At 37.0% G+C, this 27,674-nt stretch overlaps 1 protein-coding gene across 1 annotated transcript; it reads right to left on the bottom strand.

The window, feature by feature from the left end:
• Positions 1–283: 283 nt before the first annotated feature.
• Positions 284–11,040, bottom strand: nxph2a (neurexophilin 2a). The gene is made up of 3 exons (XM_036572595.1): positions 10,987–11,040; positions 6,990–7,079; positions 284–1,264 (listed from the first exon to the last, which is right to left on the bottom strand). The coding sequence occupies exons 1-3, from the start codon at positions 11,038–11,040 to the stop codon at positions 515–517; spliced, it is 894 nt and encodes a 297-aa protein (XP_036428488.1). The 3' UTR covers positions 284–514.
• Between the last annotated feature and the right edge of the window lie 16,634 nt (positions 11,041–27,674).

The raw sequence follows: 27,674 nt of genomic DNA, 5'->3' as shown, positions 1-27,674 counted from the left end.
CACCTACAGTATAAGTGTGTGTGGACATTTATTTTGTCCTTTTGTGTCGTGTGCTCAGCTCTGGTGGACGTTCACACAATTTTGGGGGAGACTTTGTACAGTGAGAACTTTGGAATGATTCCATCTCCCACCCTGCAGAGTTTAGCCTCAACCTTAATCTAACACACCTGATCCAGGTAATGAAGGCCTGCAGGGGCATCTGAACATTAGAGCCAGGTGTGTTGGGTCTGACCCCTCCAGGGTGGTAGATCTCCAGGACCAGGACTGAGCCCCCCTGACACTTTTGGTGCCCTAATGAAAGTTTCAAATGAGGTCTAAGGAACATTCAGGTTAGGAAACCGAAAGTGGTGTTGCTCCAAAGAAGCCTTTTTGGCGCCTTTATTTGTAAGACTGTGTTGTGTTGTCATGGTAACGGAGAACGTAATGGCTGGAGATTTCTGGAACCTCTTTTTGGAGCATCTTTGCGCTGCTTCACAAGGTTTACGAGCTAACGAGGGCCGTCCGAGCTCACCGTCTACCCCGTGGAGGAGTAGGGCGTGTCGCTGTGGTAGTTATAATCGGGGCAGATTTTCTGCACCAGTTTGTAGTCGACGCTGTAGAAAGCGATGTAGATGCAAATGACCTTGAAGGGCTTGGAGCAGAGCCAGGAGACGTGGCTCTGCGTTTGCTCCTGGTAGCAGACTTTCGAGGGGTCGAAGCTGCACAGCGCAGTCTTCTTGTTGCGGTCCGTTTTCTCGTACTCGATGCGGCAGTTGAAGGCTTTGGAGTCCTTGGTCTCCAGCGTGCTCTGCTGAGCGATTTCGAACTCCACCACTTTGGACGGAGGGACCAGGCTGACGGAGACGTTCCCCAGGCCGGTGGAGTTGTGGCGGAAGTAGACGCTGAAGGTTCCGTTGCCGTGGTCCACGATCTTCCCCGTGATGAGCAGGTTCAGCTTCACGGTCTTGATGTTGGAGTTGAAGTCGCCCCAGCCGAACATTTTTTTGAACTTTCCCGTCTTCACGATGGGCCTGCGCTTAGTCCTGCTCTGCGCCTCCCCGACATCTGTCCGGTTAGATAACCAGTCCCAGGGGTCCTCCGTGTTTTCCAAATACGCCATCTCTCTCGGGCTGCTCTTTGGGCCGGGGGAGCCCCTGGAGAAGAGGCGCAGGGGGTTGGGGACTCGCGGGTTCGTTCCTTTGGGATTCACGCTCAAACCCTCATTACGGCTCTCCCCCCACTCCATCACGCCCAGCTCCGACATCCGCAGCCGCCTGCATGTGACCTTCACAAACAAAACAGAGGAGAGGGAGAGAGAGAGGGGGGAGAGAGACATCCACAAAGAGTGTTAGAGCAACGACTCGCAATAGAAACAGTAATGTTTAGAAATCAACCGTAAACACAGCATTTTTGAGCTTACTGCAAGAAAATTAATGCAAAATTTGCAGTCTTGTCCAATATTTAAAGAAAACTATATGATATGTTAAGACATCTATATGTAAAGAAACTATGCAAAGTGTAAAAAAAAAAACATGAAAAAAATGTAAACACAACTACACAATATGTAAAGGAAGCTATACAATGTGCAAAAACTATTATATGTAAACAAATCTCTATGATCTGAAATGAAAACTGCATTGTATAAAGCAGATTATGGTATGTAAAGATGCAATGTGTAAAATCAATATGATGTAAAAAAAAAAATCTTTAGCAAAACTATATGTTGTAAAGAAAATGATGCACCCTGTAAAGAAAAATGTGAATGTGTAAAGTAAACTGACATGTAAAAACTATGACATGTAAAGACAGCTAACGATCAGTAGACACAAATGCAATGCACAAATAAAACTATAATATGTAAATAAAACTATACGATCTGTAAAGAAAAACCTTGCACTGTGTAAAGAAATCTGATGACATGTAAATATAATTATGCAAAACTATACAGTATGTAAAGAACATTATACAATTTTTAAGGAAAACTAAATGATATGTAACGACAATTATACAATCTGTAAAGAAAGCTATACGATGTGTAAACAAAACTATATGATCTGTAAAGAAAATTATATGATGTTTAAAAACAACTATACAATAAATGTGCAAAAACTAAATACAACTATATGATCTGAAATGAAAACTGCAGTGTGTAAAGCAGACTATGACATAACTATGATGTAAAGATAACTATGCAATGTATACACAAAACTATACAATGTAAAGAAAATGATGCAATCTGTACAGAAAACTATAAACGTGAAGAAAACTGACATGTAAAACTATAATATGTAAATAAAACTATGATCTGTAAAGAAAAACTTTGCACTGTATACAGAAATCTGATATGTAAACACAACTATACATAACTATTCAATATGTAAAGACAACTACACGTAAAGAAAACTATAGACTTTAAGACAAAATGTACAGTATGTAAAGACAAATATAGACACTATATAAAGAAAACTGATCTGTAAAGAAAGCACAGTCTGCACTGTTTAATATTCACTGCTCTAATTTTAGTTTCAAAGAGAATTATGAAAATATCCCAGCGCTGTGAGGCAGCAGCCCAAACACAATCATTTGTCACTTTATCTGTCTTAATAATGCTGTAATTCAGAAACACTCGGGCTGAATATGTTATAAAAATAAGCTCAGAATATAATTCCTGACATCACACTGCAGTGATCGCAGGCGCCGAACGCCCCCCTCGCTTCAGGACTGAGTTCTGGTCCACTTAAGATAAAGTCTTAATAATTTTGTAGAAATAAGCCAAACTAGTTTTATTGGTAATTAGCGGCGGCTGCCGTCCTGAGGCGGGAGAGGGGATCATTTGCTGCAGCAGATGTGAGGCTTTAAGTAGGGCTGTTTGGAATCAGGCGCACACGAGCCGCACTGTACTTTCTCCCTAATTACACATTTTGCTGTGAGCTTAATTGTAGCGTATGTGAACTGAGTCTGCAGAGCAGCGCGCTCAGCGCTAACATCCGCCCGTAAACCAGCTCAGCAGCAGCAGAGCTGCACAGCGGCATCACCGCTTCTCTGTCGGCTCTCAGTCTGACCAGATTAAACACTACGCAGGTTTATTTAGATGAAAACAATATCACAGGTGTGTTATTATATGATCTACATCTGTAAAGACAACCATACAGTGTGTAAAGACTATTATACAATTTGTAAAGGAAACTATACAGTATGTAAAGTCAACAATACAATCTATGATGTGTAAAGACACAATATGATCCATAATATATATAGCTATGTCAACTATATGATCACTAAAGACAACTATGATATGTAAAGACTATAGGATCTGTAAAGAAAGCTATAGAATCTGTAAACTATACAATCTGTAAAGAAAACTATATAATCTGTAAACTATACAATCTGTAAAGAAAACTATATAATCTGTAAAGGAAATGATATGATATGTAAACAATGCAATTTGTAAAGAAAATTATATGATATGTAAAAACAACTATATGATCTATAAAATAATATGCAATACATACAGAAAATATACAATGTGCAAAAAAAATAAATAAATAAAGAGAGTGGGCATCAGTTCTTTGTTGGTTCTGCAATCACTGATCAGATGAAACTCTGCACAGATTTATTTAAGTGTGAATATTATATGATCTATATGATCTGTAAATACAACAATATGATATGTAAAGAAAACCATACAGTGTGTAAAGACAGCTATACGATTTGTAAAGGAAACTATACAGCATGTAAAGTCACCAATACAATCTATGATGTGTAATGACACTATACGATCCATTAAGAAGCTTTACAATGTGTAAAGACAACTAGACAATCTGTAAAGGAAACTAGGATATTTAAAGGCAACGAAAAAAATATAAGAAAATTATATGGTATGTATAGAAAACTATGCAATGTGTAAACAAAATTGTATGATACTTAAAGACAACTATGTGATCTGTAAAAAAAGAGATATGTAAAGAAAACTGCGATTTGTAAAGGACATTATATGATATGTAAAGACAACTATATGATCTGTAAAAATTATATACGATATATAAAGAAAATATACAATGTACAAATAAAACTATGGAGCGCGAACATCAGTTCTTCTGTCGCTTCTGCAATAACTGACCAGATTAAACTCTACGCAGGTTTATTTAGATGAAAACAATACCATAAGTGTGAATATTATATGATCTATATTATCTGTAAAGACAGCTATGCTGTTAATAAAGCTATGTGTTGCACAACTATGTGTTAATAAAATGATGATATGTGAAAAATGGTACAATACATTAAGACAACTACATGATATATAATTACAGCTATACTGTCTGTAAAGAAAGCTACACAATGTGTAAAGACAACTATACGTTCTGTACAGGAAACTGTACAACATGTAAAGTCAGCTATGAGATATGCAAAGACAACTATACAATCTGTAGAGAAAACTAAACTATGATATGTAAAACAATATATAAAGAAACCAATACAAAATGCAAACAAATCAGATATGTAAAGAAAATTTTTACAAAATGCCAAAAAATAAATACGTAAAGAAAACTGTACAATATGTAAACAAATCTGATATGTAAAGAAATTTTTTACAAAATGCCAAAAAAATAAATATGTAAAGAAAACTATACAATATGCAAATAAAACTACAAAAGGAAAACACTGTACAGTTTCAAAATAAAATAAAATAAAAAACAAAATACAAAAAAAGTAAGTAAACTTTTTAATAAAGTTTTTTGTAAAGTATTAATGTGAGTAAACTAAGTAAGTGAACATTATTATTATAGCTCTTTTCTAAGCCAAGGCCACAAAGTGCTTCACAATAAAATATTTAACAAAAATTAAATAATAATAATAAAGCACTTTAAGACTGTCTAAAACAACCCGACACAATAGAAAACACCATAAACAATAAACAGAACAAAAAACACAATTAAGCACCAATGCATCTTTACAACTCAAGCACTGAATACACCCACAGCAACTATACAATCTGCAAAGCAAACTATACAACATGTAAAGTCAGCTATATGATCTGTAAACCAGTATAGAATATATAGAGAAAAGCACACTAATAAAACTACACAGCGCCAGCATCAGTTCTTTGTCAGTTCTGACCAAATTAAAGCCTGATTCACGTTTATTTAGATGAAAACAGTATGTTAAGATGTCAAGCTTGTAAAAATAGGAGAACCATTTTCAAAAAGATTCTATAAAGAACCATCTACAGCACGTTCTGCATCCATCTGAAGAACGTTTTCTTTAGTAAAGAGCCTTCGAAAAACCATCTTTTTAAAAGTGTATATAGCACCATAAACACTCCAGTGAACCATTTCACAATGCAAAGAACCTTTTAATCATGCAAAGGGTTCTTTGAGTGTTTATGGTTCTATATGGAAGCATTTTCTTTTAGTAAAGAACCCTTGAAGAACCATCTTCTGTAAGAGTGCTGATAAGAACTGCTAAGCTAATATTACTTCCAGTCATCTCGGTAACGCTCCGGTGCTGAGTGTTCACATCATGGCTGAGAGCTGCTTGATGATAAATTAAATACAAGATTTTGTATTTAATTAAAACATAACAGAAAGAAATCTGATCTGAAAAGAAGGTGACGTGTCTCCAAACTTCTGACGAGCCGTCAGTACAGACTTACAGTTGCAGTTCTACCACATACAGCCTCGTTCACATCAGGCGCACCTGCGCAAATGATGCAAACGGCCTGTAATAGCCCAGCAATTCAAGAGCCCTGCGTTTAATGTGAAATCAATGTGTCTCCCACAGACTGAGGACTCGGCTCATTTATCATCCTTCACTCTGCTTAATTAAGACAATACCTCCCTGTAACAGAGAGAGAGAGAGACAGAGAGACAGAGAGAGAGAGAACAGAAATGTTTGCTTTTTTAATGGCTATCTAAGGTTTGTAAATCAATGTAGCATCAGATCCACTTTTCAGCTCTATTCAGTCTTTTTCTACTGAACTATGTAGAGTAGAATAGAAACTAAGCTGCTAAAACAGCCCGTTTTGGACCCATCATGGTTGTGACATCACAGCCATAATAAAAACTAAGCTGCTAAAACAGCCCGTTTTGGACCCATCATGGAATAGTCAGCCTACAGCAGCTTAGCTCCGCCCATTCACAGTGTAGTTTTAGGTGTTTTAGCCCAGACTGCTTTTTGCATGAGGCACAATATAGGACGGCCAATCAGAACAGAGCTTATTTACATATAATGGCTGTCCAAATCAAATAATTGTTTAATTTTCTACATCATTTGAACACAGAAGCTGCCCTTCACATTTCAGGAACAATTCAGTGGACCAGTAGAAATGCTCCAAATGACCATTTTGGAGATACATTTTTTTTTCTTTAACTCTCTTAAAGGCACAGTAACAAAAACAGCCTGTTTAATCCTAAGGGATAAAGAGAGGACAGAAAAGGGCCATGTAAAAATGAATTATGGCCAGAGGTGGGTAGTAACTAGTTATATTACCTACACGTACTTTAGTAAAACGTTGATGGATTTGTGCTCTCCTGAGTATTTTCAAATAATAATACTTTTACTTATAGTTACTAATTCGTTTTTAATGTTTTATTTCATTATATTTGATATCATCTGTACCGCTTTGTGATTGTGATCTCTGACTTTGGGGCTTTAGTGTTTTATTTTAGACCAAAAGAATCCCAAAAAGAGAAGAACAGAGCTGTACAAACTTTAGTTCCTGTGCTGAAACATGCTGGACTTACTACAAAGTTCCTCTGCAGTTCTGTAAGTTACTGAGTACTTTTTATTAAATAATATTGCACTTTCACTCCATTTGTTTTTGGCACGAAATTTTTACTTGTGTCAGTATTACTTAAGTATGGATTTAAGCTACTCTACCCACCTCTGATTATGAGACAAAACCACATAAACATTATTAGTGTATTTCATAGAAAAAAGAAAAGATTGGGAAATGTAGAAGATGGGCCCTTTAAAGACGACCCCTGTCACTAAGCTCTCTTCCTCACTGCAGCTTCAAACACAGCCTGGAACCTCTGCCTGAGTTTGATCTCCGTGTTCTCACTTCCTCTGACTGTGACGTGACGGGGAAGATCATCCTGATCACAGAGACCATGTTCAGAGAAAATGGGGAGAGAAAGAGTGCAGGTGAGGCGGGGCGGGGGCGGGGCCAGGGGCAGAAGTGACAGGGTGATGAACAACTGAGACGGTCGCTGTGACAACAAGGACTCGCAGGAGGAAAATAAGATGTTTTAGTGCCCTCAGAGGAGAACTAAAGAGATCCTGCTGATGCGGACGTTTTTAGAACTTCATCATGTGGGGTCGTATATATGTTCCATATATATATATATATATATATATATATATATATATATATATATATATATACCACCACTGTGTATACACGTAAGCACCTATGTGTAATATGGCCAATATATATTATATACACGTAACTACCAGTTATATACACGTAAGTACCCACATGTAATATGTCCCATAAGAATTATATACACCTAAGGGCCTATATGTATTATGTCCCATTTGTATTATATATATATAAGTACCCATAGGTAAAACATCTTATTATATACATGGAAGCATAAATGTAATGTAATAATAACATCACATGTAATTATAATTATTATAGGTCCAATAAATGTATTGATAGTAAGAGCATATGTGTAACAATAATAAACTGCAAAAATGATAGCTAGTGAAAGTGTCCTATCCAATATTTCTTGAAATGAGCAAAATTATTTGCGTTATTTTTTCAAAATAAATAAACCGTGGAATAAGACACAGCATTTCATATTTCACTACATACAATTACTGACAACAAAATGTATAGAAATGCATAATTTCCTTATCTGCAATATATGTAGTCGGAACAAAACCTTGTATCTCCAAAATAATAACTTTACAAGAGAAGGAAAAAACATACTTTACTCTTAATGGAAGTCAATGGAACCAGACTTGTTGTCCAAGTAGTTTTGGCAAAAGGCACTTTCAATTCATTTCAAAAACTGAAAAAAGTTATATATGTATATATAAACACAGTGATTTTCTAATCTCAGGAGCCAAAAAGAAATGGTTTTGCCCTTTAAGTTTAAAAAATGAAGCACAGAGCTTTTGTAAAAAGCATTAAGTCAGGAGTGTTTTGTTGGTCCTGTAAGTTAGAGCTGTGTTTCTCTGGTTTTCCTACAAAGTCAGGACATTTTTTCCTGACCACGCGTGGACGTTCTCTGTTTGTGCAGTCTGTATTATGTATGAAAAGGGTAAACAGTGAGGCAGCAACTTTTTGGTGGTGGAATAGGTAAAACTTGGCAAGGTCTGTTAGAGGAGAACGCTCGGAAAGATTAATTAAGACGGCTTAACTTAATCTGCAGTGCTGTGCTGGGGGCAAATATGACTTTTCTCAAAACAGACAGAATTTCAACAATAACCTTGCCTTTTTAAAAGCAGCACACAGCATTTCATGTGTTCAAGCATGATGTGACCAAACCAAACTACCGGAGACAGAACAGTAATGTGCTCGGAGACGTTTTAAAGGAATAGTTAAAGGGACATTTCTCTCCTTACTCCAAATGTAGCCAATCAGCCAAGACATGTTTGGTGTCTGAAGTTTGCTTCTTTAGTTGTAGCACTGGAGCTACAAGGCTAATATAGGCTTATACCCCACCAATTAGCATGGTGCTAATTACATGTCTTAATTATTATACTCGCCTCAAACCTCATTAAGAAATCTCAAATATTATGTGGTTTCTGACACTATGACACACTTTTGTGTGTAAACTGGACTAAAGTATTTTAGCACAGCTAAAAACAGATGCAGCCATCTTAAACTATATTTCTGAATGTTTGTCCATTTTGAGCTATACTAAGTCATGGTAGAGTGGTCTCAGCCTCAAAGATTCCAGAGGTACGGTCTTATATCTAATGCAAACTAAGTTGGCAATCCCTGTCAAACTCCACTACTGTGGTGAAAAATCTCTTGGCTCATGGCCCAGAAAAACTCTGCCACTATGGTGAAAAAGCTCCTGGCTTGTGGCCCAGTTAAACTGCACTACCATGTTGAAAAATCTCTCAGCTTGCGACCCAGTCAAACTCCACTACTGTGGTGAAAAATCTCCCAGCTTGTGGCCCAGTCAAACTCCACTACTGTGGTGAAAAATCTCTCAGCTTGTGACCCAGTCAAACTCCACTACTGTGGTGAAAAATCTCTCAGCTTGTGGCCCAGTCAAACTCCACTACCGTGGTGAAACATCTCTTGGCTCACGGCCCAGTCAAACTCCACTACCGTGGTGAAACATCTCTTGGCTCACGGCCCAGTACAACACTGTTAAACTTCACAGATATACCACAAACTTCAGGAATCAGGGACTAAAGGTTAATGACTGAAAAAGAACTCAGGATAACTCAGGGTAATTCAGTATAATTCAGTGTAGCTCAGTATAATTCAGTATAATTCAGTACAGCACAGTATAATTCAATATAATTCAGTGTAGCTCAGTATAATTCAGGGTAACTCAGGGTAATTCAGTATAATTCAGTATAGCTCAGTATAATTCAGGGTAATTCAGTATAATTCAGTGTAGCTCAGTATAATTCAGGGTAATTCAGGGTAATTCAGTATAATTCAGTACAGCTCAGTATAACTCAGGGTAATTCAGTGAAATTTAGTATAGCTCAGTATAATTCAGTATAATTCAGGGTAATTCAGTATAATTCAGTACAGCTCAGTATAATTCAGGGTAACTCAGGATAATTCAGTATAATTCAGTACAGCTCAGTATAACTCAGGGTTATTCAGTAAAATTTAGTATAGCTCAGTATAATTCAGTATAGTTCAGTATAATTCAGGGTAATTCAGTATAATTCAGGGTAATTCAGTATCATTCAATATAGCTCAGTATAATTCAGGGTAATTCAGGATATCTCATTATAATTCAGTATGATGCAGGGTAATTCAGTATAATTCAGTATAACTCAGTATAATTCAGTATAGTTAAGTATAATTCAGTATAATTCAGGGTAATTCAGTATAGCTCATTATAATTCAGTATAATGCAGGGTAATTCAGTATAATTCGGTATAGCTCTGTATAATTTAGTGTAATTCAGTATAGCTCAGTATAATTCAGTATGTAGTATAGCTCAGTATAATTCAGTGTAATTCAGTATAGCTCAGTATAATTCAGTATGTAGTATAGCTCAGTATAATTCAGTGTAATTCAGTATAGCTCAGTATAATTCAGTGTAATTCAGTATAACTCAGTATAATTCAGTGTAATTCAGTATAACTCAGTATAATTTAGTGTAATTCAGTATAGCTCAGTATAATTCAGTATGTAGTATAGCTCAGTATAATTCAGTGTAATTCAGTATAGCTCAGTATAATTCAGTGTAATTCAGTATAACTCAGTATAATTCAGTGTAATTCAGTATAGCTCAGTATAATTCAGTGTAATTTAGTATAGCTCAGTATAATTCAGTGTAATTTAGTATAGCTCAGTATAATTCAGTGTAATTCAGTATAGCTCAGTATAATTCAGTGTAATTCAGTATAACTCAGTATAATTCAGTGTAATTTAGTATAGCTCTGTATAATTCAGTGTAATTAAGTATGAATCATTGTAATTCAGTGTAATTCAGTATAACTCAGTATAATTCAGTGTAATTCAGTATAACTCAGTATAATTCAGTGTAATTCAATATAGCTCAGTATAATTCAGGATAAGTCAGTGTAATTCGGTATAATTCAGTGTAATTCAGTGTAACCCAGTATAATTCAGTGTAATTCAGTATAACTCAGTATAATTCAGCATAAGTCAGTGTAATTCGGTATAATTCAGTGTAATTCAGTATAACTCAGTAAGTTAGGTGATGGTCTGTAATATCTGGACGAGGTGCATTTAATGATAGTGTGACGATATGAAATCCACAAAGTGTAGGAGGAATGGGTCTGGACACTCGTCTGTAATGAGCAGCGCCCAGCCGGCTGTCTGACGCTCCCTTGGGTGGACATATCTTTTATGACCTGACAGTAAAAGGTAATTGCCATGGTGACCAGCACAAGCCCTCTGGAAAGTTATTAAGAAGTCGGGGCCATCCCGATGGCGGATCGCGGCCGATGGCGGATGAAGAAATGCGTTTGCCAGCACGTCTGGACCGCTCTGCAGCCGCGGGGCGCGATTCTGTTTGGCTGTCACATCTGTACACCCACCCAACCCCCACCAGCACCTCCATTTCTCTCTCTCTCTCTCTCTCTCTCTCTCTCTTTCAGGCATAAAATCTCATCATTTGTACAACACGGTGTCAGCAGTCTGGTTTGTAGTTTATATACAGAATGTGTTTGCCAGGTTTCAAAACTTACACTTTCATCCACAGGGCCTGTATAGTTTCTTGCTATAAATAGTTTCTATATTTTCTTGTAATAAATGTCTTTTTTATTGTATATTTATTATTTCATTTTATTTGTTTGTATCATTTACAGTACTGTGCAAAAGTCAGAAACCACCTTCCATGTATTTAACTTTGTCAAAACAAGTACATTTATTCATTTTCAGGAGATGTTTCTGAGGATATTAGATATAAGTCAGTCCACTTTCATAAGGAAGGAGAAAGTCAAAGAAAAGTAAGTGAAAAAACAGGACTTTTTCAAAATTGGAGTTAAAAAAAAATGATACAGAGAAAATGAAACTCCTAACAACCACCTGGAAGAGCTGGTAGACCCCAAAACTGCCCCCATCAGATAAACAGCACTTTAATCTTTGAGAGAGAGGAGAAAATCAAGCTGCTTCAGATCTGAAAACATCCACAGGTGTTTCTGTCCATCCTTCCACTGTGAGAAGACGACTCAGCGCTGTGGGTCTGAAAGGATGTGTAGCTGTCAAGAAGAACCTCACTGAGAAAAGGAGACGGACACATCAAACAAAGAAGCTGAACGATGGACTGACCACCCCAGAGTCCAGACCTCAACACCACTGAATGTGTTTGATTACTTCAGAAAATGATCAACCAGCTTCTAAGACTGAACTTTGCTCTGACTTATTCACAGCACTGTATATACAAACCCAATTCCAAAACAGTTGGGACAATAGGAAAATATATAAATGCAAACAGCGATGATTTGCAAACCCTTTTTGACAGAGATTCAACTGAAAGGACAAGTGTAAAGTACAAAGGCAGGTTATTTAACATTTCAGCTTGCCTATTTTTGTTTACATACACTCTTTATAAATTTGATGCCTGCACTGTGTTTGAAAAACGTTGACAGGTGCACAGTTACCACAGTGTTACAACACCTTTTCTTTTAACCACATTTATTAATCGTCTGCAATTGTGAAAGTGGAATTTTCCCCATTCTTGCTTGATATAACACTCAGCTGCTCCACAGTCTGATGTAGCGAAAATAGGTGACACATTAACCCAAAACTCGCATGTGCAAAAGTCTGTACATGTGCAGTGACTACACACGACTAAGCTTTCATAAGAGGCTGATGCTCACTTAGGTAGGGGTGCTAAACATGCTGTGGCTGGAAATGAAGATGTTCTATTGAAAGAATTCAGCCAGCTGACTTAAAAACACTCAATTCAAATCTTGAGGTACTGTTACCATTCTGAATGGTGACCACTGAGAATATTTTAACCCTTGTGTGGTGTTGGTGTGTGTGTTACTCAGTGGTCTGCTGGACCCACCATATTACTGTTTTTCTAAATCAATACAGCCATAATAATTTATGTAAAAATACCAGATTTTTAAAATATAACAAGTGTCCAGCGTAGGGTTCTCCTTTAGCAGCTGTAGCCAGTCAGCAGCCTGTCCATGTTGTCCACCTCACACACACACACACAGACAGACACACACTAACAGCAGGCCATGTAGGAGGAGAACAGAGTGAAGGACACAGCACCTCCACACTTTTACTCCCTGCGGGTTCACCCAACACCACATGTGTAATATAAATGTGTGGGGGGTGAACAGAGTGAAAACACTGAAAACGTGTTATTTTATATGTTCTTCACAGAAAATCAGCAAAGGACAGGAATCTGAGGTTGAAATAATAGTAAATTGTATCATTTTTTCTTTTGGTAAACATTGAAAATGGGTCCCACAGACCTGAACACCACAAGTCTGAGAATTGCTGTAACATTTCTTTATCTGTCATTTTTATTAAGCCAGCTGCCTGCCTGTGATTCAAAAGAGAAAGGAAATCTTTTAGCCACTGCAGGATAAATCACAACCCAGTCCACGTTAAAGGAGAGCCAGTCATCGTCTTCTACATGAGGTAAGTTCTGTTCAGTGAATAATGTGGAAACATGTTGGTTTTTCAAGGCAACATTGAGGAGAGATAAAGATCATTTCTAACTGCAGCTATCCTGGTCGAGTTATTCTTAGGTTATAGAAGTGTGTAATAAAACTTTGGGGTCGCAAGGGGACCCTGGCCATTTAAGGGGTTAAGGCACTCATGTTTCGTAGTAATGTTAGCAAAGTAAAATAATATATAGATCTCTTGTTTCCCTTTGAGCCTCACAACACACTCACTAAATCCTGGCATGAATACCAGGTTGCTAAACTAAACACTGAGACTATGTTACCATAGAATACATGGTTGTTTTCAGTTTTTCAGTGTTAGCTTTAAACATCTGAAGTTTTAGATGTGAAAAGTTGACAGTCTGAGATTCTCACATCAGTTCTTGACAGTGTCAACTACGTCCATTACATCAAAGTCTCCACAGTCCTATACCGCGCTTTATAATGCGCCATGCATTTTGTGCCATGCGCCAGTTTAGCACCTGCACTCTGCTGCTGTAACACATGCAGAATGTGGCTTAGCATTGTCTTGCTGAAACGAACAGGGACGTCCCTGAAAAAGATGACGTTTAGATGGCAGCAGGTGTTGCTCCAAAATGTGTATGTAACCCCTCCGCATTAATTATGCCTTCAAAGAGATGCAGATTAGCCACCATGACAGATGCTGGATTTTGAAATTTACACTGGTAACAATCTGAATGATCCATTTCTTCACTGACCTGGAGAACACAATGTCCATTATTTCCATAAACAATCTGAATAACAACTCTTATTTCAGAAGAGCTTTAGCCCAGAGAAGTCGGCGGTGTTTCTGCATGTTGTTGATACATGGCTTCTCCTTTGCGTATTAGGTATTGCATTTGTATATGTAGCGACAAACTGTGTTTACTGATAAGGGTTTTCTGAAGTTTTTCTGATCCCATGTTGTTACATTCATTACAGAAACATGCTGTTTTTTAATGCAGTGCTGTCTGAGGGGTCAAAGGTCATGGGCATTCAGTAGTGGTTTTTGGCCTTGCCCTTTATGCATTGAGATGTTGTTGGAATATACTGCAGGCATTAAATTTGGAATTAGCACATATTTAGAAAAAACAATAAAGTTGATAAGATACAGTATTAAATTTCTCTTCTTTGTGCTGTTTTCAATTAAATACCCATAAAATAACTATAAAATCACTGATTTCTGTTTCTATTTGCATTTTACCTTCTGACCCAACTTTTTTGGAATTGAGCTTGTAGATAATTTCATTGATTAAAGAATACATTTATTCTCTATAGGTAATGTATAGTTTAATATAGTTGCCCCGTCAAAATGAGTGATAATGTGATTCAACATGCATTCAGGTTGGAAACTTGAGAACAACTGTTTGTCTTCTACTCATAAGAACATTTTAACTCTCTCGCTCCCTCTCTCTGTATCTTTTTCCCTCTCCTCTTTTCCTCTCTCTCTCTTTCTGTCTCTCTTTCACCCTCTCTTCTTTTCTTTTCTCCTTGTCTCTCTCTCTGTATCTCTCTCTCCTCTTTTCCTGTCTGTCTGTATCTCCGTTTTTTTCCCTGTCTCTCTCTCCTCTTTTCCTCTCTCCTTTTTCTCTCTCTCCTTTTTCTCTTTCTCTGTCTGTCTCTCCCTCTCTGTCCTTTTCCCCCCTTTTTCCTTTCTCTCTTTCCTCTTTCTCCCTCTCTCCTTTTTCTTTCTCTCTCTCTTTCTGTATCTCCCTCTGTCTTTCTCCCTTTCTCCTCTTTTCCTCTTTTCTGTATCTTCTTCTCTCTTTCTCTCTCTCTCTCTCTCTCTCTCTCTCTCTCTCTCTCTCTGTATCTCTCTGTATATCCCTCTCTCTTTCTCCTTCTCTCCTCCCTCCTCTCTCTCTCTCTGTCTGTCTGTCTCTCTCTCTCTCTCTCTCTCTCTCTGTATTTCGCTCTCTTTCTCCCTCTCCCCCCTCTCTCTGTCTGTCTGTCTGTCTCTCTCTCTCTCTCTCTCTCTCTCTCTCTCTCTCTGTCTGTCTGTCTGTCTGTCTCTCTCTGTCTCTCTCTCTTTCTCCCTCTCTCTTTCTCCCTCTCCCCCCTCTCTCTCTCTCTCTCTCTCTCTCTCTCTCTCTCTCAGAGGGTATTTCATTAGTAATGATTCTCTGTCTCAGAGCAGATCCAGGCGGAGGTCCTGCGGGTCGGTGGGCCGGGGGGTGAGGGTGGTCCGTGCCGCTGCAGAATAGATTACACCCTGACGGCTCACGCCTCAAACCCATCGCTCTTCATCAGCGGCCGGCCGCTAACACACGGCGCCGGCCGGAGAGGATCAGCGAGGAACATCACGGCGAGGAGCCGAATTCTGCGTGCTTGAGTGTTTAATCTCCGCCATCGTTAACACCTGACCCACACACACCACCACACCACACACACCGCCTCACCACACACACCACCACACCACACACACCACCACACAGCCACCAGATCGTTAAATCAGCCGGTCAAATGTGCGGCCAGCGGCCAGGGGTTAAACGGATACGCAGGAATTAACGGGTCATTCAGAATGAGCGGTAATTACAGTGAGAGTGAGGAGTGAGTGAGGTTACATCAATTTCCTCACCACAAAGCACCTTTCAGATCCCCAACAGCACTAAACTACATTATTATACTGGAAAAATGTATTATACTATACAATATTATACTGGACAATTACTACTGGTCACTACAGACTTTTTTAAAGAAAAACACAAATACACAAATCACTGCCGTCCAAAAACAAAAACATTTTTATTATTATTATTTTTTTTTTGTTCATCATTTGAGCCCAGCAGCACATTGTATTTAAAAATTCATGACGAACAGACCAATAGAAATGCTCCAAAATTATCTGGAAAAAAATCACGTTACATTGACTTCCATTATATTTTACCTTCTCCTGTAAAGTTACCATTTTGGAGATGCTTGGGATGAAATATTACTGTGCCTGAAATATATAGACACCAAGAAATTTTCCACTGTGTAATCAAGAGGCCAGTTTATATATATATATATATATATATATACTACAACCCCTATTCCAAAAAAGGTGGGACACTGTGTAAAATGTAAATAAATATAAATAAAAACAAAATGCAATGATTTGCAAATCTCATAGACCGATATATTATTTACAATAGAACATAGAACACATATCAGATGTTGAAAGTGAGACATTTTACATTTCATGAAAAACATTAACTCATTTAGAACTTGATGGCAGCAACACATCTCAAAAAAGTTGGGTCGGGGCAACAAAAGGCTGGAAAAGTAAGTGGTACTAATAAAAACCAGTTGGAGGAGCAATTGACAACTAACTCATGACTGGGTATAAAAGAGCATTTTAGAGAGGCTTTCAGAAGCAAAGATGGGCAGAGGTTCACCAATCTGAGAAAAACTCCAACTAAAAATTGTGGAATAATTTCAGAAAAATGTTTCTGAACGTAAAATTGTGATTTTGGATATCCCACCATCTACAGTTCATAATATCATCAAAAGATTCGGAGAATCTGAAGAAATCCCTGTACGTAAGGGTCAAGGCCGACGGCCAATATTGGATGCTCGTGATCTTCGGGCCCTCAGGCAGCACTGCATTAAAAATGGGCCTGATTCTGTACTGGAAATCACTGCATGGGCTCAGGAACACTTCCAGAAATCACTGTCTGTGAACACAGTTCAATCCACAAATGCAAGTTAAAGCTGTATCATGCAAAGAAGAAGCTGTATGTTAACATGATCCAGAAACACTGCCGTCTTCTCTGGGCCAAAGCTCGTTTAAAATGGACTGAGGTGAAGTGGAAAACTGTTCTGTGGTCAGATGAATCAAAATTTAAATTCTTTTTGGAAATAATGGACACTGCATCCTCCAGAGTAAAGACTTCCTAGCTTGTTATTAGCACACAGTTCAATGCTGAACAAAATATAAACATATAATAAAACATATGCTGCCATCCAGACACCGTCTCTTTTAGGGAAGGCCTTTTTTGGGAGTTCAGTTAGGTGACCATTACAGTGATCAGTCCTGCTATAAATAAAGGCGTGGACGAATTTCTCCAGATCTGCTTTAGTCAGAACATCTCTGATCTTGCTGATGTTCTTAAGGTGATAAAAAGCTGATTTGCTAACTGCTTTGACACGACTGATAAAACTGAGATCAGAGTCCATCAGTACACCAAGGTTACGTACTTGTTCGTTAGATTTTAGGGCTCTCGATTCCAGATAGGTAGCTAGTCTTTGCCTGTCATTGCTTTTCCCAAATAAACTAATCTGTTTCATCTTTATTCAACTGCAGAAAGTAATATAATTAATATAGCCTTAATATAATTAATATAGACTTTTTAAACAACAGTGAACAAACACAATAACAGTATTTGTTTACTTTTTACAGACTAAATCTCTATATTTATGATCTCTGTATTTGGCACATGATGTTTATCAAATCATGTCTTAAAAATCGTGCCCTGCGTTTACTTACTTGGTGACCATTTAACCAAACTAAACCTTTTGATTAGTTTTTAATATTCAGACAAGATAATGACACTTTCTAATAACAGGATCTAAAAAACATAACATAATCATAATCTAATAGTTGGTTAACGACTGTTAACTGTCATAAAATTGTTACTTCTATCTTAATTAGAATTTTTAACCATTTACTTATTAACATTTAAATAATTAACAAATATATTGAACGATAAACATTAATTATAGCTTGTTGATAAAGATTTCATTACCTGGCTCTCATAATTCATAAACTATAGGACATATAGTTTATATTAAGCATTTAGTTATTTGCATACAAATAATCCCCAATTATTATCAATGACTACTTAGCATTTGTCTATGTCCTATTTTAAAAGATTATTGTAGTAATTCACAATGGTTAATATAAACTTTTGAAATATAATAATAATCAATAATCATAACCACATTCATAATGTTAACTATTACGTAATGATTAATTTGCTATTTACAGGAGCTTTTTATAATGAATGGTTACTACATTTTGACATCACTTTCAATGTGTTTACTTACCCAAAACATTTTATACATAAATTATATGATCTTATATAATTTTATATGTATGACATTATATAATTGATATGCCTTATTAAGATGGATCAGGCTCTGAACATGTGGTAACATCTGTCCAAATCAACAGTCTACAGAAAACAGAAGAAAAAGCCGCAGTAAGGAGTTCATCATGTCAGAATCTGTTAATAAGCATATCAGTCTAACTGATAATAAGGATGTCAGGAGCTGCTAATAAGAGCAAATGATCTCGTGTTAAAGGGCTCAGCCACTGAACAGGATGTGATTTTATTATACTGTAAATGATAACGTGTTAATAAAAGCCTCCTTGTGTTGAGAGTTAGAGGAAGCGCATGTGTGTGATGTTCTGAGCAGCACGTCTCTGCGATCCTCACTCAGCAGGTGGAAGCTATCTTCGCGTCAACACCTCCATAATCCCATTACAATGCTCTGATGAGCGTTCTGGCTGAGGTGTTTGACATTGGTTTCATATAACAACCAGGAAACAGCCTTGAAGATTCAGCAGGAAAGCAGCGACTGAGCTTTTCTATTCGGAGAGAAAGCTTCCTGAGCGCCGCCTGACTTTCAGCACTGCGTTCTGAAATAAACCACTGTCACTGTTTACTGTACGCTGCCCATCAACATCCAGTGAAGTACGATAAACTTCCTGTAAAGGTTTAGTTCATCATAAAGCAGCTCTGTGCTAATCATGTTCATCAGAGTCCAGATAGTGACTTCACAGTTTTATTTCCAAACTATTATTTGAAGTAAATTAAACACAACCAAAAACAATCAATTCACGTTCATGTCCTCAGAGAGTCAGCGCAATGATTAGTAATGTGAATGATTATCTGGGTGCCGCAGGTCATTTTAAAGCCATATTCAGCAGTCTGAAGATTTGCCACAAGGGGGAGCTATTACCATTAACTCAAATCACTTTTGTGAGCCTCACTGAAAGAGAAGAAACCCACATCAGCAGGATCTCACTAATTCACACATTTGTAGTAAGAATTTGATTTATGTAAGGTAAAACTGAATGTTTGCTGTTTTTAATTGCATGTATATGAAGTAAAAAATAGTTTAATTAGTTTAGATTTTTTTGTTTAGGTGTAATTATTTATTTAGCATTTTCCAAAAGAATATGCCATCTAGATATTATATCTCTCTTTCTCTCTCTCTCTCTCTCTCTCACTATATATATATATATATATATATATATATATATATATATATATGCAATTATATGCAAAAGTTTGTGCACCCCTGGGTAAACAGTGTTTTGTTGGTTTCTTGGTTTTCTAAATGAAAATAAAAATCACTGTGGAGAACACCTCTGCACAATTTAACTGACAATTACAACTTTTTCTACTTTTTATATTTTATTTGTTTCCAATATTCTAATCTCACCAAATAAGCACGTATTCTGTTTTTTTTTTTGTGTCTGTGTCTCTCTCCCTCTCTCTTGGTCTCTTCCTTCATAGAGATACCTGCTCTGGAACCAATCAGAGGCCTGGCTGGTGCAGTTAGGGGAGGAGCTTATGTTTTAAAAGAGGCCTTCAAGATGGCCGAAGAGAGAGGACTGATTATGTGTGCTGTTTTAGTTTGTGTTTTAATCTCTTGTGTTGGGGGTGCTTTGTTTTAGGTATTTTACCAGAGCTTCTTTTAACTTTAAAGTTTGTAAGATGGTCTTTTATGTTAGAGGAAGTACTTCAGCTGTGGTATCTTACCTGCACGCTTTTAACTTTGTTTTACAAGAGATTGTTTGTACCACCTGGGGTTTCAAACAGGTAAGAGGGGCGTGCCTATACATTTGCACCACATAGATGTCTACTCTGTCTAGCTCCCTAGGTCAGAGGGCACCGCCACATGTACTTTTGGTTACTGGCAAGGGAAGTTTAGAGTAGTTAGCTTTGGTTTCCTTTTTTTTAGATTAGCTAAATACTTTTGGTTTCAGAGTAGGCAAGCGTGGGTTGGTTTTGATATGTTCTTTTCTTTGGTGCCGTCCACTTTGATTCTTCCAGTGTGGTACTAGGTATCACAGCACTCTGGTTTTATTGATGTTTGTTTTAATAAAAATGGCTTTAAAAGCTCTATTTTTGTCTGTTCCTCACACTTCTAATCAATTCTCACCAGTTCAGTATTTTAATGCCACGTTACCGATCCCACATACCCTAGACAAAACGTGGGGTTGTAACAACAGAAATTGTCATATTTAGGTTTGTTCACAGTAGAGGACGTGTCAACTTATTTTTTAACACAAAAAGGTATGTGTACATATGTATATGTAATTTAATCAGGGATGATGAAACGTTTGCATATGACAAATAAATACAAATAAACATAAACACAGTTAAAGGTAACAGGAACTTCTTAATTTCTTATTTTGAAAAAAAAAAATAGTTGAAATACTGTAAACTAATTTGAAGTTTGGTTCCAGATTTTTCCGGACACCTCCAGACATCACTGATTTTTTTTTTTTATATTTTATTTTTGGCAACACCTCATAAAGCAAGTATTGAACAATAACTACAAATAATATTGCGGTTCCTCACTGATTTAAAATAGTGTTAAATAGTTCATAGTTATATACACAATACACTGTTTTTGCAAAAAAAAGATCTAAACTGGCTTCTGTTTAATATGTCTGTTGAAAATGCAGCCTGGTTGTGATGCCACGCCCATCAACACATGTACATATGACCACCCATCCAGTGAATGTCAGCTTAACCTCATTTCGCTTGTGGAGGGGTCAGCCAATCAGAACAGAGACAGAGATAAAAACAAACCGAACAGAAAGGAAACAGAAGAATGTGGTTTATGGTCTTTTTAAAAAACATTCCAGAAAGCTCCCCAAACTTTTGACAGGCAGTGTAAATGTGTGTTGGTGCACAGCAGCTGTGTGTTTGACGGTAATTGTGTTTTCACAGGTTCCTCCTCACTAAAGCCTGCACAGATACAGGAGTGTAGAACGTAAACTGAGGGTGATACAGCAGCGTGTCTGTCGTCGCGTCTGCTCTCAGATCTGACAGTAGAAATGTTCCCGTTCTCTGAACAGGCCCGATTCTGAGCGGCTGCTGGACATGCGGCGCCTTTTGAAGAACATCAAGCAGAAGAGGAGAAGCTTTTTAATCTTCCACTAGACAAGACGGCAGCTCCCGACACTGACGGAGCTCCATTCAGCAGAGCTACAGCGAGCGCGAGAGCGTGAGTGTTTCGTACAGTTTCAGGACAGAAACGTCCTAAATATGAAGAACAACACAGAACACACTATTTCTACACATCTGATTTAAATTGCACAATTATTTAAATGTAATAATGCAATTAATAGCATATTTATCTGATGAATTACATCCAGATTTGACTTACATCCTGCATGGAAAGGGTTGAGTATGCACAATTGTTCTGATGTCAAAAAATGACAAAAATAGCAAAAATGTAAAGGAGGTTCAGTCACTTTTAATCAAATTCAATTCATAATAAAATGTCCTTTTCTACATACAAACACTACAAACAAGTGTTCTGGATTGATAGTTTAAAATGCAGCAGTAATTTGTCAGGAGCAGCACAAACACCCTGACTCTGTAAAGTAGCTTTTAGATTTTTTAAAAACTGATAAAATCATTTGTTTTGGTTTTTGAGGTTCATATTAGGGTTATATATACAGATGATTCTACTGAACTGGTTCAAAGTCAGAGATGAAACACATTTGTGTTTAGACTAAAATCCTTTTGTTGCTATTTTATTAAAAGACTGAATATTCCATTTTGTCGTTACCAAAACAAATATAACATCACCAAAACCAAATGTTTCAGTAGTGACTGTTTCTGGGGTGACAATTTTAGCTCATCTTGAGCTCAAAAACTCAGCCAGTACATGACCAGCAAACACAGCTTTGAACAGCTGTTTACAGAAAATCTTTTTTTTTTTTTCATTAAAACACTAAAAAGTACTGAACCGCAGAAAATTTGTGTTTCAGTAGTGACAATTCTGAATGCTCCACACTGATTTTCAGACTTTGGGACACAAGACTCCACCCACAGACTAAACCTCTGTCAATTAAACTTATGATAAATCTAAATATTTAAGTTTCACTTTAAAACAAATCAAAAAATATTTAAAAACATAGAAAATAAAGTATATTCATGTTTGTAGCCCAACAAATCCTGACTGTTTTAGATGGAACTCATTCACATTTGACAGGCTACAAATTCTCCACAAGGGGGAGCCATTAGCAGTCAAACAGCTTCTGATGCTTCATAAGAGCAGCTTCACATCAGCGACACTGTGCGTCCTTGTTTGTACTTGTGGTGGCACGTCCAGTCAGATGCATACTGTTTCAATACGAATTCATCATTTCTCATCATGATATCGTCATCATGACATCGACAGTCAACAGCTTTTATCGAACATCTCATTTTATGTCTATATCATGCAGCCCTCGTACTACAGAGAGGAATTTGCACCAGATTGAAAAGCAGTCAGTACAGCAGACAAACATGAAATGCAGTGCACTTCACTGTAGTCGGAACAAAACCTCGTATCTGCAAAATGGTAACTTTACAGGAGAAGGAAAAATATACTTTACTTTTAATGTAAGTCAATGGAACCAGACTTTTTTCCAAGTCATTTTGGCCATTTCTGTTGGTCCATTCATCATTAAATTTACACACAATGTAAAGAACAACAGGTCATTTCAAAAGGTAAAAAATGAGAAAGATGGAGATACAAGGTTTTGTTCCACAGCAGCGAATTATTACATTAATTTTCCATATTGATATGCAGAAGTCATGCCAAAATGAAAAACAAACCTCTATTGCATTGTTTTCATGTTGCTTGACCTCTTTACTGAAAAACAAGGCATGAGGTTTTGCATGTAAAAATTGAAATGCTGCATTGCTGTTGATTATTTTGATTTAACTGTGTTTGAAGTACTGAAAGGCGCTCTTACATTACATTTACATCTGAAGGTGGACTGTATTTGATTCTGACACAAATCCAGCATTTCATTTTTAAAATGCAAATCCTCACCAGCAAAGAGGTCAAGCGATGTGAAAACAGTGTAATAGAGGTTTTGTTTTTCATTTTCGGCGCATTTTCAACATCACTATAATAATGTTGTGTGCACTGCGTTTCAGTTTTTCTCAACTGTAGCGACTGCATTTCGAATTTGGCCCTCATGTGGTGCAAATGTATAACCTCACATTCAGACCAGGTATAAAAACAAATGTCTGTGTGTGTGAGAGATAGAGGAGGCAGCTGGTGAATGGAGGAGCCTCATGAGTGGGTAAATGCATGAAGAAAGGATGATTATGAGGAAAACAGAGCAGATGATTAAGGAGAACGTGTACAGTTTATTCCTCTCTTATCTGCGCCGGTGCTGCGGTTGCGAATGCTGCAGATGTAATTAAGGAGGAAGGATGCTCCTGGCTTATCAGGCCACATACACCCACACAGGGAGCTGTCTCAGGCTCTGAATGACCACTACAGGAACGCCAGCGTGAGCCAAAAACAGCACTAAAAGCTCCGCACTTCTGCTAGATAAGGCCAACAAACACTTACTGCTGAGAGGGGCTTAAAACAGACACGGGCAGGGTGAAATACCCACAGAAGGGGGACTGACCACAGCACATGAATCACCACTTAACACCACTGAGCACCTGACCCGCTCACTTTCACGTTCATAAAATTTTGGTGGAATCGATAGAATAACTGAGATCAGCTCAAATATTTGTGATCTTGTTATTTTGTTATAATTGGGACAGAAAACTGGTCTGTAGACATGGCAGATGAGTGACCTTAGCTGAGTCAGTCTGATTATGATTCTTTAAGAAATGATTCAGTAAATCATGAAATCTTAAAATTGAACTGTGATTCAATTGAATTGTTTATGGTGCTGTTGAAAAAGATTCAAAACCTCATGGAATCTCAACTTTTATCCTGATTCAGTTTGATTATTTAGGATCCATCATGAAACATTAAATATCATTATGATTCAACTTGATGCAATTATGATTCTTTAGGAAATGATTCAATGCATCATAAAATCTCAAACTGCATCTTGATTCAATTAAATTTATTTGTGATTCTTTAGAAAATGATTCAATGCATCATGAAATGTCAAATTTCATTGTGATTCAGCTTGATGCCATTATGATTCTTTAGGAATTGATTCAGTGCATCATAAAACCTCAAATCTCCTTAAGATTCAATTTAATTTATTAATGATTTTTTAGAAAACGATTCAATGAATCATGAAATATCAAATTTCATTGTGATTCAGCTTGATGCCATTATGATTCTTCAGGAAATGATTCAGTGCATCATGAAATCTCAAGATTCTTTATGTGTTCAATCCGATTTATTTATGATTCTTTAGGAAATTATTCAATGCATGATGAAATCCCAGATTTTGTCCTGATTCAATTTGATTTGATCATGATTCTTTAGGAAATGATTCACTGCATCATGAAATCTCAAATTTTGTCCTGATTCAAATTCATTCATTTATGATTCATTTGAAAATGAATCAATTCATCTTAAAATCATCAACTTCACCATGATTAAATTCAATTTGATTTTACGATTCTTCAGGAAAAGATTTAATACATCACAAAGTCTTAAATTTCATCTGATGTGATCCAGAGTTGAAATACAATTCAAACACAAACTCAACACCAATCTGACTGGAGAAATAAAAATATACTGGATAATGAAAATAATACACCAAGGCTTTTTCCAAGTTCAAAAATGAAAATGTGTTTTGGCCAAAAATGAAGTTCATACCCAATTAAATATTATTATAATAGACTATAATTGATTTTAACATTCAAAAATCAATGCAGCTGAATCTCCACCTTCAGATCAATGATGCATCGATGTATTTTCACCCCCTCAGCACATAGTGGGCGCCAGAAAACACAGTTAAAAGCACAGTTAATGAACAGAAACAGAGCTGGTTATATATTCTCAGCTCTGTGTTATGTAGAGAGAAGGTCACACTGGGGATGAAATCATTTTTAAATCTACTGGACAGTCGTCTGTCACCGTATTTGTGCTCCAATTGTAAAAGTGCAGCCTCAGTTTCTGCTTAGCGAGTCACCAGAGACACAATCAGCAGCTCGTCAATTACAACGGTATTGATTCTGTATGTGTGGAGATGAACGGACACGGACATTAACACGCCAGGTGCTGAGGTCAATACTGTAACAGACCTGCACTGCAGGACGAAAGTTCAGGACCAACACTAACTTAAAATTAAACAGTTTTATAGTGAGGTAATGGACAGTATTATGTTTTTAATCCAGAGCAGTGACACTGGAGCTCTTATCAGATGCTGATTCACCCATTCAAATACTCCTTTTCCCATAGAATGTACTACAGAGCCGCAGCCAATGAGGGGAGCCCATGGGAGGGGAAGCCAATGTGGACCTCAAACATGTCCATAAATACTGATGTTACAGCAAAGACAATGTACTTTTTGTAAGGTGGACTTTTTGTGTTTTTAATTAGTTTTATTTAGATATGTTCAAAATCTACACGTGATGATTTTTCAAATGTTCTGCATAATCATATGGTTAAGATGTAATCAGAGCGGTTCAGAGTGGTTTGGTGTGAAACGCTCTGTTCTAGATAAACTTACCGAGTCAGAACTGTTCACAGTGGTGGTGATAGGAACCAGACGTCCACCTCTAAAAGCTCCCTCACAGAAAGTTACTACATGAAATGGTATTGAATTCACTGCCTGATGACTGAGACACTGTTTTATGATAGTGTTGAGAAGATTTTGGCCTTAAAATTATAAAATGTCATGTAATTTTCTTTTTTTTTTACCATATATATGAAGATTATGTACATAAACATAATTCTTAAATGATTCTTCAATAAAGAAAATGGTTCTACAGAGAACCATGAACACGCACAAAGAACTCTTTGGTTAAATGGTTCTTTGCACTGTGAAAGGTTTCTTCAGATTGAAGACCAAAGTGCTGCAGATTGTTCTACATAGCACCAAAAAGGGTTCTTCCATTGTTTCAAACTTGTAATAATAGAAGGATTCTTTTGGGTGCTATATAGAACCCTTCTATAAAGGTTCTATATAAAAACATCCACAGCACATTCTCCATCAGTCTGAAGAACGCTTTCATGATGCAAAGAACCCTTTAATCATGCAAAGGCCTATTTGAGCGTTCATGGTTCTGTATAGAACCATTATATATTATAATATATATATATATATATATATATATATATATATATATATATATATTAGTCACTGTCAGAACAAAATCCTTCATCACAAAAATGGCAACTTTACAGGAAAAATGGAAAAACATTCTTCACTTGTAATGGAAGTCAATGTAACAAAAACATCAATATTTTTATTTTTTTATGTTGCAAGGCAATATTAAAAACAATGATCATTTAGGAGTCAGTACTGAAGTCTTATTATTAGTACTCACATTATTTATGAAAAAATTAGGAACATTACAAAACCTCAGTGACAACAGATCAAATCCGAGGGAAAAATCTGAAGCATCTGAGTCATTTTACAGAAACAATAAAGCAAGTTCTCTATTGTCAATTTAAAAAAACGTACCAGCACTAACGAGGGTCCCCCTCCGTGACCCCAGGGTCAGCTCGCTGAGGAACCCACCAGCCAGAAGAGAGCAGGTTTCCATTTCTCAAGCCTTCTTTTCATTAATGTTAATATAAATAGCAGACGCAGAGTCACTTCACAGCCTCTCATTTAGAGCCATTCACCTGCAGAGAATGAGCGTCTGCCGAAATAATACAGACGCTTTTACACTATTGTGCTGCGTGAAAAGCAGCTGAGTGACGGCAACAATGAGACGTGATTATGCTTTACTTCCATCAGCAGCTTTTATTTCTGTATATTTCACAAACAATCCACACATTAAGAACCCAAAACCTGTTAACAAGCTCAGGAGGAAGCAATACATCACAGTATCACGATATCAGGTAATACTGAAGTCTGAAATAACAGAGTTACTGAGTGCTGCAAACTGCTCTATACTGTAGAAACCACTTATAAACCTGATTTAATCCGACTGTTTACTTCTTTTAAAGAGCTCATGCCACTAAAAAGGCAAATTCTGAAAATTTGAGTTTGATTTTGACATAGTATATGAATATTGTTAAAGTTGTCTCCACACAGTCCGTACATGAAAACTAAGCTCGCTTCAAATTCATTATTGTGATGTCACAAAAACCAACACATTTACATATGTACGTCTATTCAGCCTATATCATTTTAGTCCCGCCCACTCATGCTGAAGTTATAAGGAGTGTTTCAGCCTAGACTGCTTTTTGAAAGAAGCACTGCCAATCAGAGCAGA

The sequence above is a fragment of the Colossoma macropomum genome, unplaced genomic scaffold (genome assembly GCF_904425465.1).
Source record: "Colossoma macropomum unplaced genomic scaffold, Colossoma_macropomum, whole genome shotgun sequence".
Taxonomy (NCBI): domain Eukaryota; kingdom Metazoa; phylum Chordata; class Actinopteri; order Characiformes; family Serrasalmidae; genus Colossoma; species Colossoma macropomum.
This window is presented reverse-complemented; position numbering and strand designations above follow the sequence as displayed.

Bases quoted from the DNA above. Each gene is read 5' to 3' on its own strand.
- nxph2a (XM_036572595.1), bottom strand. From the start codon at position 11,040: ATGGCAATTACCTTTTACTGTCAGGTCATAAAAGATATGTCCACCCAA. The intron at 7,080-10,986 runs GTCAGACAGCCG...CTCTGTGATCAG, and splicing joins ATATGTCCACCCAAGGGAGC to GATGATCTTCCCCGTCACGT. The intron at 1,265-6,989 runs GTGAGGAAGAGA...TTGTTTGTGAAG, and splicing joins AGGCTGTGTTTGAAGCTGCA to GTCACATGCAGGCGGCTGCG.